The sequence below is a fragment of the Microtus pennsylvanicus genome, chromosome 2 (assembly GCF_037038515.1).
Source record: "Microtus pennsylvanicus isolate mMicPen1 chromosome 2, mMicPen1.hap1, whole genome shotgun sequence".
NCBI lineage: Eukaryota > Metazoa > Chordata > Mammalia > Rodentia > Cricetidae > Microtus > Microtus pennsylvanicus.
The window spans coordinates 80326968-80339502 of record NC_134580.1 but is presented as its reverse complement, the minus strand read 5'-3'; the positions used below and the strand labels follow the sequence as shown (position 1 = coordinate 80339502).

Here is a 12535-nt window from a genome sequence, read left to right as displayed (position 1 = left end):
CAAAAAGAAACATCTCCGTTTTTTATGCCACTGATAATGTTGGAGTGCATATATCAAAGTGCCTTTTATATGCGGGAGTATATAATTAAAGGTGGGCCCAGGGGAGCCATGGGGTAAGGCAGGTAGGAGTCCGGGGCCAGATCTCAATTACTGGCTCACACTGTATCAGGGCCCAGCAACGCATCCACTGTTTCCAGGCCTCCAAAACCTTGGGCCTCCATGCTGACCAGCTCCTCCACAAGAGGAGCTGAGGGTTAACAGTTCCAAGGCCCATGTGTACCAGCGTGTTAGGCCCCTGTTCACATTTGTCCTGGCACAGGTGCCCTTCCTCAGCCCCAAGGCCGAGCGCACACACATCTCCCTATCTCTCCACCAATCCCACGGTTCTCCAGGACCTGCCTACACCTAAGCACAGCTCCCTCAGGTTTCAGTCATCTGCACTTCTGGACGACCTTGGCCAAACTAGCTTCTGGAGCTGTCCTTCCCCAGGGATGAGAGAGAAGGCCTCTAGCCGCAGGCCAGAAGCCCCAGGTCTCTCCTCGCTGCCTCCAGCTGCAGTCACTGACTCCCAGGTCCTATCTGTTCTTCCCTCCACGTCCCACTGATTTCCCATCTAGTAGCTGAGCTTTCATCTAATTCCTCCTTTGCCTTAGTGGCTGTCACTTTCCAGCTGTGCCACCTTGACCAGCTCTCCACCCGCTCTGACTCCCCACCTGCTGGCTGTGCTACCCTGACCAGCTCTCCACCCGCTCTGACTCCCCACCTGCTGGCTGTGCTACCCTGATCAGCTCTCCACCCGCTCTGACTCCCCACCTGCTGGCTGTGCTACCCTGACCAGCTCTCCACCCGCTCTGACTCCCCACCTGCCAGGAGGGGAGCAGGTCTTGGGCTACGCTCTGAGGCTTAAATGAGGAGCAGGTGAAATGCTTTGAACCATGTCTAATAAAGTGTCTGGTGAGCTAGCGAGATTGTTCGGTGGGGAAAGGTGCCTGCTCCCACGCCTGACAACCGGAGTTGAAGGCCCAGGACTCACACAGCGGAAGAAGCGAAGCCCTGCATACAGTGGCGTGCCTTCCTGCTGTACCCCACAGGAAATAACTTAAAAGCCAGTGTCGGTGATCAGCGCCACCCTGCACTAGAGCTCCCTGGGTCTGGGACACTATGTGTCTGTCTGAGGTCTTGTCAACTAGCTGCTGAGACCATAGCCTGGCTGTCACTTTTCCAGGAAGTAGACTGTCTATATTCGCTGACATCAGTCACAGCCCTGTCTGGCTGTGGTGGCCCCATCCTCTTGAGTCCTCTGTCCCAGAGTGGCTAGTGCCAAACCAGTGACAAAAGAGTAGGTTCAAGAACCAAGCAGTGCATTTGGGGAAGCTTTCTGAGAGTCTCACACTGTGGTCCACTCTGACCGCAGGCACATGAGCCTCCTGCTTCAGCCTCTGAGGGCTGAGGTTCAGAGTGCTTGTCACCATACCTGGCCTTCAGTATAGTGGCACAGTGGGCCAGCCATTTTAGAAGGTGGCTCTCTGAATGAGGGAGGTAGACGTTCTGGGATCTCTCCCATGAGCTCTTAATCTGCCCGGGGCAAGGCAGGACCAGCACTACCTACCTGATACCGCTGGGCCTCCGTGTGCTCATTCCCATGAAGGGGGTCAGAGCTAGAGGCCTGAGCACCGACGCCTCCAAACATACACATCTGGGGACCAGCAAGCCCCATTTTCTGGAAAGTACTTCTTACCTGGGATCCCAACCCAATCTCCAGACCCTCCGCATATGCTGGAGTCCAAAGCCGGACTGGCTCCCCATGCTTTTCCTATCTGGCCAGCAGGACTGGCATGGATTCTTGGGGAGGGGGCAGCCTGCACCTTCACTACCTAACGGCCCAGGTCACTGCATTCCCAGGAGGCTTCAGCAGCTCACTACAGAACGAGGGCCTACACGCCGCAGGGCAGCATGTGTTCATCCTTTACGTCTGTGTGCAGTGGGTCAGTTTGGCTCGGGAAGACTGGGGGATCCCTGATTTGATAATCACACAGGCCTAGAGGACAGAGCGGCCAGACGGACAGGCCCGGGATGGGCTGCACAGAGGACTTCCAGTCTGCGCGCAGCCGCGAGGCCCACGCACCTGGAAGATGTGGTACTTGATGTCGCTGATCTCAATCGTCTTGCTGCTGTCCCCGTCTTGCTCTGATTTATTGGTCATTAAGGTCTTGAACCTGGAACAAGGAGACCGGGTGGGGCTTGAACATGGGATCCATTGCTGTGCCAACAGCACGTTCACTGGAGCAGCTTCTGGGAGCTGGAACGCTAAAAATGACCGTCCTGTTCCTAAACTAATGTTTATATCATCCCGCATGGACAGCTGGGGCCAGCTCTGTTCTGTCCCTCCCACCGCGCCCCACACAGTGGCCTGAAGCCTGTGGTAAGTGCTGGCTCTTCATTCCCAATACTGTGTTCTGACAGACAGCTGCAGTAACCCAGCAGAAAGCAGCCCTTGGAACTCCCTCTGCGTGCTGGACTCTGCTCCTGCTGCACCCGGCCAGTCCACAGTGCACTCCAGAGGCTGGAAGGAGCTCTGTTACCATGGGGCAGAGACTATCATGTTCCCTTGGTCCCTTTTCTCCAGTACTCCTGTCGCCTGGTGTAGCTCTTTCTTCTACAGTAGATGGAACAAGGGTTGGAAGTGAAACAGTTCTGAGGAAGCCCCTGAAACCTAAAAAAATTCACATCATCTCCCTAAGTTTATACAGGCGGGCAGCAATGATTCCTGGGAAGAAGAGACTGGGCAAGTCAGGCCAGGAACTTCGGAGATGCAGCTTCCATGCTGGGGTTGACTCTGGGGCATCATGTTCCTGTGAGTACCACCCCCGCCCCCCGTTCTCTAAGCTAGACTTAGGAGGAACCATCCATTGGCGTGCTCTCTGGGAGGATGCATGCTCGTTTCCATCTCCCCGGGAGGACTCCCGACACACCTCAATGCTGGAAGAACCGCACTGTGCCCCTGGGGCCGGCGCTGCCACCCAGGCTGCCTACCTGTTAGATGCTGTCACCAAAAGGACTTTGTGTGCATAAAACAGCTTTCCCTCCACTAGGAAGGTGACATCCGACATCTCCTTGTTGTTCAGGAAGTGAGGATCTGTGGGTGGGAAGACAGAGGGAGTGGCAGGGTGTCCGTCTCCAGGGTTTCTAAGAGGGCTGGGGGTGGAGACACAGGAATGGAGGCAAGCGCGATGGGGAGGAAGGGGGGACAAGCTCGTGGGGGACGGCCCGCACCTAGCCTGGCTGGCAGGGTCTTCCTGATCTCCGGGATGCTGGGAATGGGGCTGCTGCCATAGCAGTGTGTGAAGATGGTGGCCAGCTGCTGAAGGACGGAGTCGTTCTGCGGGGAGAGGAGAGGACTGTCAGCACATACATGTGGCTGCCGGTGGCTGGAGTTACAATCAGGCTCCTTTCAGAACCCCGGGCCAGGATTAGAGCAGCTGCTGCTGTTTGCTCCTGCTGGATCTGACTTGGCCAGAACGGACCGCCACTTCATCTGTGATGTCCCAAATGGCTGTCTTGGCCGGGCTCCAGCCTGGACTGCCATGGCCTCTGCCCTCTGGCAGTCATGCAGTGTGACTCCGGGTGTCAGGGAGGTGTTTGTCCATGAGCCTGGGGCTGCCTGGGGCTGCCTGGGGCTGTCCATGTGTGGGGGTGTCTGTGCATGTAAATTGATACGACAGCCCTGGGACCTGGAACCCAGGGCTCTGAGCCCCGGGTCGGGCAGTGGGGCCCCACTCACTTTGCTGGTCTTGAGGATGTCAAACATGAGCTGGAAGCCTTCTGTCACCAGCTCCTCGTTGTACTCCTCCTCCTTGATGGAGCTGAAGTCCCTCAGGAGGCCCTGCACCACCGAGTACCGGGACTGTGAGAAAGAGGTCCGCAGGGACTCTATCCAGATGTGCAGCTTCCAGGGGACACCTGGCCGGAGGGAGAGAAGGGCAGCCGTCATCCCCTCCCAGTAAAGCACAGCGTGTAGACCACACCTTTTCCAGGGTGGGCTCTGCCTCCAAGCCCCACGGCATTGGCACCCTTGCCCAGCTGAGTGCTGCAAGCCCCTGCGCTGAGCTTTGTGGATAAAGCTGGATTTCCTGTCATCAGGCCCAGCTGGCGGGGCATGGAAGCTTTGGCTTTTTTTCATCAGATGACATGGAGGAGGGGCTTCAGCCAAGCTCAGGGCCTACTGCTTGTTGGCCCCGAGAATTTATTTGCTGAGAAGAACCTGTTCGGGAAGGGTGACCCAGAAAATATGCAGGGCACTCGAGCAGCAACAAAAGTAATTTTGTGGTTGGGGTCACCACAACATGAGGAGCTGTATTAAAGGGCCACAGCATTAGGAAGGCAGAGAGGCACCACTCTAGGGGTTGGCCTTTGGCCCAAATAATGCGGTCATGCCTTGTGCTCTAGCTGACATCTTGTTCTTACACAGAGGTGGGAAGGGAGACTCGGGGAGATCACGTGGTGTACAGCTAACAGGATCTGGTTGAAGTCCATCCAGCTGACTAGCCTCCCCAGAGAACACAGAACCCCCAGGCTCAGATCCCAGGGTTAAGAGCCGGCTGAGCAAGCAAGACACCGAGATCTTTGTAATCTTCAGGGTCCTGTAAGGACTCCTGGTGGTCCATCAGAGAGGAGGGCAGTGGGCCCGCGAGCAGCAGCCTGGGACTCCGCGAGCAGTGGAGTGACTGTCCCATGTGCACAGCCTTACCCAGTGCTCTCAGCTCCATGGTGATGTCCACGTAGCCATGCTCAGCGCTGTAGTACATGGCTTCCTGCAGCGCCTTTGTGCGGGTGCGGCTCAGCCTCACGGGCCCCTCGCTGCTGCCCTGGCTCGACGTGTCACTTTCTTCCACACCCTCAGCCAGGATCTCTTCGAGGGACAGCACATCTGCTTTAGCCTGCTGCGGCTGAGTCAGGAGTTTCCGTAAGACGTTCCTGGAAGCCAAGAGGTATCAAGATGAGCCCCGAGGTCCCCAAGATGGATACACAGTGCCCACCTGAGCTATGGTCTAGAGCCCTGTGGCTACAATGGGTTACTTCAGGGCAGCTGAGGGCTCTCAGCATTCCCCAACCCCAGAAGTGATGGGGGTCAGAACCCCATCTTTTTTCTGTCCTGGTATGACTGGAGTCAGCTTTGCACTTGGCTGTATGGTCTCAGGCTGTTCTACCTCTCTGAGCCCTGGTTGCCTTGCCACCTTAAGACAGGGTACCAGGGTGATCCTCTCCTGGAGCTGGTGCCAGTCTGATGCAAAGGCAGCAGATGCACCATGAGAAGCACACGGAGCACGGCACAGCAGCCGCTCCTCAGCAGCCTACCCCACAGTGAGCAAGTCTGCCAGCCCCTGCTGCATTCTTCTAGTACGTTAGTGGGGAGGGTCCGGGGTCTGGAAAAAGGTGCGGGGGCCAGAACTGTGGGGTAGGGCATGGCAGGGGCACATGTCTGGTGGTGGTAAGACACCCTAACTTGCACATTGGCACCTTGCCCTTCAGTCTTTCTTTCCTGTTTCCTTCCCTGTCTTCTAGTAACCTCTTCTCTTGTTCCCCTCTGTGCTCCATCCCCAATACTGCCTAATGGCTCTGGTTTCAGTCACAAGGCCAGACAGGTCTGCCATCTGTTCCAGGAGCCTGTTCATGGCTGGCCCATGCTCTGAATGGAAACCCTGGGGTGTTCTAGAAGCACCACAGGCACTAGAAAAACAGCATCACCTTCACAGAGGTGTGGTCCTAGGTGGCCCTGGCAGCTACAGGACTAACTGTTCTGCTAAAAAAGGGGTGGGCTGCCCAACATGGGAGGTGCAGGTCCTAGTCAATGCCCGTGTATCAGGGCCCAGCAACTCATCCAGTGGTTCTAGGCCTCCAAAGCCTTGGGCCTCCATGCTGTCCAAGAACCTTCGTCATCCTGGTTGACATGCACTTGAGCCCTGGCTCCGCTGCAGCCTCTGGAATCCCAGGCTCCTGAGAGCACATCTCAGTGCTCCTGGTTAGGGCAGGCACCCCACAGTTTGTACCTGTGGCCATGGGCAGCCGAGTGGCTGAAGCAGTTCATATCCTCGTGGAGAGAAGAGGCCATGCCATTGGCTTCCAGCATGCTGAGGAGGGGGTCAGCGCCCCGGCTCAGTAGCAAGCTGACCAGCTCATAGTTCCCTGAAAGACAGGCGGCAGTGAAAAGTTTGATGGGATAGCATCTGAGTAGGGCAACCAAGATGGGGCAGACAGGGTCTCCAAGATCTGGTCCTCGGAATACGTGGTGATGGTGGGGGCACAGTCACAAACAGGGGTGATAATGATGCAAGGGTGAGGTATGAGAAGGTGACTGTGTCCCTACCACAGGCCCTGCCTAGGGCCTCAGGAGAGGAGGGCTCCCTGCTCTACTGGACCCTGTGCTCAGCAAGAACCCCCTCCCAGTAGCCTAGAAGGAGCCATCTTAAGGGTTCTCAAAGGTAGCATGTAACCCAGTGACCATCCAGGGTGACAAGGCCAGAACATCATAGAGATGTGAGAACCTGTTGATCAGGGAGCAGTGGACCTACCAGCTGCAGAGGCCAGCTGCAGGGGCGTCTCGGCATAGCTGTCTTCCCCTCCGTTCACTGCTGAGCCCTCCACGTTAGCACCAGCATCCAGCAGCAGCTGTCCGGGACAGGAGAAGGCACTAATGAGCACAACGGGGTGCCTGGGGAAGGGTGGGGTGCTCTAGGGGGCAGGACCTGCAAGTCTCCAGACATGCGACCAAGAAATGGCTCACACTGGAGTCTTGGTATGCCTGGTCACCCTCGGGGAGCTAGCGTAGTCTCCACGCATGAGCATGAGGCCATGCACCAAAGCCACTAAACTGTGACGACCTGCAGCTATGCTTTCTCTTTGCAAATCTTTCCCATCAATCAGTTTCCGGGACCTTCTGGAGGACAGGCAAGTGTCACCTGACATCCCTGGAGGGAAATGAGGTCCTGAACAGTAGCAGGTATAAAAAGCATGGGGTACAGCACTGGCCACTGACTAGAGAGGCTTGAGCCCTTGTCTTCCCTATCTACTGAGTGGGGGAGAGGACTGCCAGGCAGCATTCCTGACATTAAATGATATGATGTCCAACCCACTGAGGGCTCATAACCAGCAGCATTTGGGCTCCTCCCTGGAGAGGCTCAGCAGCTACCCAGGCTGGCAAGGGGTGGGGAGGAGCAGAATGTCACAGGCTGGTTAGGAGTGCAAGTGGCCTCATTCTAGCAAGGCCAACTTTGCCAGGGTTATCTGTTCCCTAAGGGTCTGCCTTAGGGCAGGGGTGTTGTCTGCATTCTGCTTGCTTCAGACACTCCCCTCAAGGCTCCTGGAGACACACACCTCAAGTCTCTGATCACCCCTCCCTGGCAACCAGATTCCAGGAGCCCAGGTGAGCTCCACGCTCCCCTGTAGGGCGTGGGGCACAGGGACGGCCTGTATCTGCTGGAGACTCGTCCGTCAGAAACCAGATATGCCCGCTGCTGGGGCATGGCAGTGGGGGTGGAGACCTGCCTGCTGGATGAAACTGGGCACCAGGCCAATCCAGGGCACAGCCCACAGCCTGGACTGAGGCCGCAGCTCTGGGAAGGTGGTGACTACAAAGACTGGGTACAGTAGCCAACTGGTCAACAACCACCTAGAGTGTTGGCTGCATGCCAGGCTGTACTGTCTACTGCAGGTCAGCTGACTGGGTTACCCAAAGAGACTTTGCATTCTGGAAGAGGAGGAGGGGGCGATGCCCACCCAGAGGCAGCTCTGTGAAGTCCTGCAGACATTACTGACCAGAAGTCCTGTGAACTGTCTCATCACTGGTACCTCCTTCTGAACCATCACCTCACTGTGATGCCAGCCTTAGCAGCCAGGCGGGCAACACTGAGGCTTGACAGACACATGAGTTGTGCCATCTGTCCTTTCTCAGGAACTGGGAAATGGGGGGGGGGGGGACAGGACTGAAGGACACCAAGATGCAGAGCCAGCTCTGAGGGAAGAGCCTGTGGCCAGGAGAGGGTTGGAGGTGTGAGATGGAGAAGGCCAAAGTCCAGGTCTTTTAGGACTACCTGGGAGAGACACTGCTTGAGCCCGGATCTCCTCTTTTTACAGGTGAGCTTTATCGGTCAGGTGGACCCTGGCTGCAGCAGTGTCTCTGGCCAGGGCTAAGCCTGGGGCCCAGCCTAGCTGGTGAGCTGTGGCACATGCCGCCCCTCCTAGGAGCTCACCTGCACTACAGAGATGTGCCCATGCAGCACCGCAAACGTCAGGGAGGTCCAGTGCCTGCTGTCCGGGTGGATGGAGGGGTGCCTGGGAGAGTTGTTCGGAACCTGAAAAATACACCAAATCATCACTGTTTCCTGGACAGGTGGCACGCCAGAGCAGACGACACAGGATGCGAGCGTGGCGAAGTTAACAGAAGTGCAGCTACGTCTGCCTGGTAATGTCTGCTGAGAACACTGGCGTGGACAAGGTTCAAAGGAAAAGGCTGGGTGTCCATCTGGTGATGTAGACCGTCGGCAGAAGAAGACAGAAGGGGAACACTGTATGTATTGGAAGGATCAGAGACAGGGACAGCCAGGGATTAGCCTCGTGATAGAGGACAAGGGCTATGAGAATGGAATTATGGCCATTCCCTCTACTCAAACTTCAGCCCAAACCCAGAGGACTGCCATCTCTCTTCTCTTGGCCTGTTTTTAAAACAGGGTTTCCTCAAACTTGGGATCTTCCTCCATAGTTACCGAGTGCTGGGATTACAGGCATGTGCACCATGCGCGTTTCTTTTCTGTGGTCTCTGTGCACATGTCTAGTCTAATGAGACACACTGCTGAGTACGTGTAAAATACCACACGAAGCCCAGCTGCTAGAGATATTGACGTGGCCTCTCACTGGGTGGGTCTGGGGCAAGAGTTTCTTTTTACCTGTATATCTAAGTTGGCCCCAGCATCAATTAGCATCTGGACCATGGCTTCATCCCCAGCAGCACAGGCATACATCAGCGGCGTCATACCCTGGGAATCAAAGGTGGATGCTAAATCCCCAGAGACAGAACACACATCACATATCCCCCCCAGGTCTCTGCCCAGATGCTCCTGTGCCTTGTGCATCTTAAGCTCCCAGGGCCAAGGACACTGGAAGGCGAGGCAGGGGGCATTTCTACAAGCACCATGGACAGCATAGGGGTGAACTAGATGGCCACATGGCAGGCACTGCAGCCAGATTCCAGGGCCAACGTTTTCTTCTCTCTGCTTCTGTGTCCTCATCTTAGAGTGAAGAAATAGCGTGTACCCTGGGTAGTTGCAGGAGGGTCTCAGCACACACACAGTGCTCAGTACGTACGGAGTTGGCTTGCAACCCTAAGTGAGAGCTAACTAATAGTGTAACTGCACACAAGAGCCCATCACGGGCCAGCGCCTGGACTCCCTGCAGGATCCGACTCCACTCGGCAGCATCTCATTCAATCACTGTGCTATTCCTATTGGAGGCTTCTACTGCTGTCCTCATTGTATGCATGAGGGGCAGAAAGGGGGAGCTAACTGTCCAAGGTCCTGTAACAAACAGGACGTGGGACCTGGATCAGAACCCAGGCCTACACGAACTGCTAAAGCTTGTGCTCAGCGGTGTCTCTGTGGAGATGCGCTTGATCACATCTTGTGCAACGAGCAGTCTGGAGAGTACCACGAGCTGTGTCCATTCGCTCACTGCATCTACGTGGGCAATTAGCGGGGCTGGGAGTCGGATGGCAAAGGCAGCGGTGGAAAGTGCATTCCACAGCTGGATCCTGGCAAGCCTTTCTCTGGTGCTCTGTGATATTATTTATTAGGTTATTTGTGTGGAGGGAAGATCTTCTTAGCTCATAAATCCTTGTCTAGTTCCTGGAGATAAGGAAATGGCTTGAGATAATCCTGGGGCCAGTGGCCTGTTTAGCTATGCATCTGTCTCTAAACGCCAAGGCTCGGGGAGCGACAGTGCCGGGCATCTACAGAAAAGACAGCGACAGCGTGACGGGAATTTGGCTTTGTTCCACACTCTCACACACACACACCAGGTACACAATGGCTTTGTCTCCACATGTCTGTACATATGCAGAATATAAAGCAGGCCAACGGCTGGAGAAGAGCAACTGTTTTGGGGGCTGTTACTACCCTCACTCAGGCACACAGGGAGCTGAGAGAGCAGATTTCAGGGCTAATCGCCACCGCGTTGACAGCAATGCAACGGCAGTGCTAATCATACTGAAAGAACCACGGTGAAGATTTACTAACGCTGAGGGTGCCGGACAGAAAATTCTCCCAACTGTTCTGCACACAGGCCCTGCTACTCCACCTGAGAGGGGAGGAAAGCCAGGCAGGGTAGCAGGGTAGCAGGGTAACACGGTAGACCAAAGGCGCCTGCAATCTAAAGCTTAAGTGCCTGGGCATCAATGCTGCGCTCCCTGAGGAAGTGGGCATCAGGAAGAAGGTTCGTGCAGAGGCCTTGCATCTGCGCCTGTGTGGGACTAACCTCAGCCTAACACTGAGCGCTGACACTCCTCCCTCTGCGGCTCCTCAGTCCCAGCCCGATCACCTTTGCTTACAATCGCTTCCCTGGGTCTGACTTCCCTGTTTCTCCTGAGGCACCAACCCTGCCTTCCCTTCAGGCTCAGGTTCAGCTCCACACAGCGCTCCAGGCCTCAGGCCTCAGCTGCTGCTCAAGCTTGTGCCGCACTGTCGTTTCATCTGAGGCCAGGACTTGAACCGCCATAGTAACCAGACTGTCCCCGGGCTTCTGGGTGGGCTTCCAGGCCACACGGTACCAGCTGGAGCACAATAACTGAGGCCCGTAGTGGGCACGAGCTGGAGGCAGACTCCTTAGGATGGTGGTTCGCAACCTTAGTTCCTCACGTTGTGCTGACCCCGCACATAAAATGATTTTGTTGCTACTTCATAACTGCAATTTTGCTCCTGTTATGAATTGTAATGTAAATGTCGTGACCCAAGGCTGAGAGCCACCACTTTAGCATCTTTAGCTGTCCCTCTGGAACTCAGAGCTCACTCCCCATACTTCCTGCCCTTTCTCCTTATTTTGCTCTTTGGTACTTCTCACCAGTGTGTTCTTTATTTATGTTTGTCACCCCTCCCTTCTCTTCTCTCCTTTGGTGACGCAGCTCAGCAGTAGGGTAGGAAAATATCTTACTACTGAGCCACATCCTCAGCCTTCAGCAGTCCAGACTGGCCTTGAATTCACTCCGTAGCCTAAACTGGCCTTGAACTCGTGACCACCCTGCTACAGCTTGCGGAGTGCTGGGACTCCAGTCGTACCATCACCCCTGGCTTATATGCTTGCTTCTTACTCTCCCGCCAGTGTCACCCATGAAGACGAGGTTTCTCTGGGGCTACTGAGTGGCCAGCGTACACACTCCCATTTGCATGCCAGAGATTACGGATTGCTACCGAGCTGTTTTCCCCAGACCCTTGCTCAGCTCTGCCTCCTCTAGGATAGCTGATTTGCTAACCCTCCAGCCAGTGAAACAGAATCCATCCACACTACACCACGGTTGTCTGGGAGGGATGGGGGTGCCCAGGCTAGCCTTCTGTCAGGAGCTTGAAGCTCGGAGCTGAGTCTCAGTCGGCTTCAGAATGCAGGGACTACGACTGTTTCTCCCACCCTAGCAACTGTCAGTTCAGAGGCGGCCTCCAAGCCTACCCTAGAGGGATTCACAGAAGGTACCTGGTCATCCATTGTGTTCACCCCATCCGGACCCAGGGCCTCGATGGCCTGGCTGATGAGGTCTGTTCTCCCACAGTTGAGCATGCGGAAGCCCAGGTCCTGGTTGAATCTTTCAGTAGCAGCTCGAGCGTCCAGCCTCCGGAAGGAACTGAAGCAGCATTCGGGTCTGCCCAGGAGAGACCAGGAGGTGTGTTAGGAGTGCCGTGACACGAGGCCCAGCCGGGCCTGGTGGGCATGGTGGGAGGACTGGAGTGTGCACAGGTCACCATGATTAGCCTTGCTCTGTTCTTGCCGCAGAGCAGTGGTTCTCAACCTTTCCAACGCTGTGACCCTTCCACACTGTTCTCCAGGTTGTGGTCACCCTAACCATAAAATTATTTTCACTGCTACTTTGTAATAATTTTGCTACTGTTCTGAATTGTAAATATTCTTTCGGAGACAGAGGCTTGTCAACAGGGTCACGACCCAGAGGTTGAGAACCACTGTCCTGGAGCATGCAAACCTTGGTTTCCCTATACATAGCTTAAGACAGTGGACTGAGTACTTGAGACCTGTCAACTGCCAGGAAACAAACTCTCGGGTCAAAATAACCCATTAAGGGACTTGACCCCCTGAGCCTCCCTCACCCCCAGGAGGAGGAAGTTCATCCTGGGCCAGTGCCTGAGCACTTGGCCGCTGCGTGGTGCTTACACAAAGCAGGGTAACCTTTGGCCCATGAAGTGGGCATTGTGGCCAAGGTCTAGCTTTTCCCTGTGTCTCTTCAGGTTGCTTAGTAAGACCCCCAACACAAACACAAGACAGGAAAAGG

General features: G+C 55.5%; 1 protein-coding gene across 1 annotated transcript in view; it reads right to left on the bottom strand.

Annotated features, from left to right (window-relative positions):
• The window catches only part of Abtb2 (ankyrin repeat and BTB domain containing 2), a 155528-nt gene that overhangs the window by 3728 nt on the left and 139265 nt on the right, over positions 1-12535 (bottom strand). Inside the window, exons 5-14 of the mRNA XM_075961570.1 lie at positions 11728-11893; positions 8940-9029; positions 8247-8348; positions 6570-6666; positions 6048-6183; positions 4748-4974; positions 3782-3960; positions 3274-3379; positions 3034-3136; positions 2126-2216 (exon numbers count right to left, since the gene is read on the bottom strand). Coding sequence (XP_075817685.1) covers positions 2126-2216; positions 3034-3136; positions 3274-3379; positions 3782-3960; positions 4748-4974; positions 6048-6183; positions 6570-6666; positions 8247-8348; positions 8940-9029; positions 11728-11893 — 1297 coding nt within the window. The remainder of the gene's footprint in view (positions 1-2125; positions 2217-3033; positions 3137-3273; positions 3380-3781; positions 3961-4747; positions 4975-6047; positions 6184-6569; positions 6667-8246; positions 8349-8939; positions 9030-11727; positions 11894-12535) is intronic.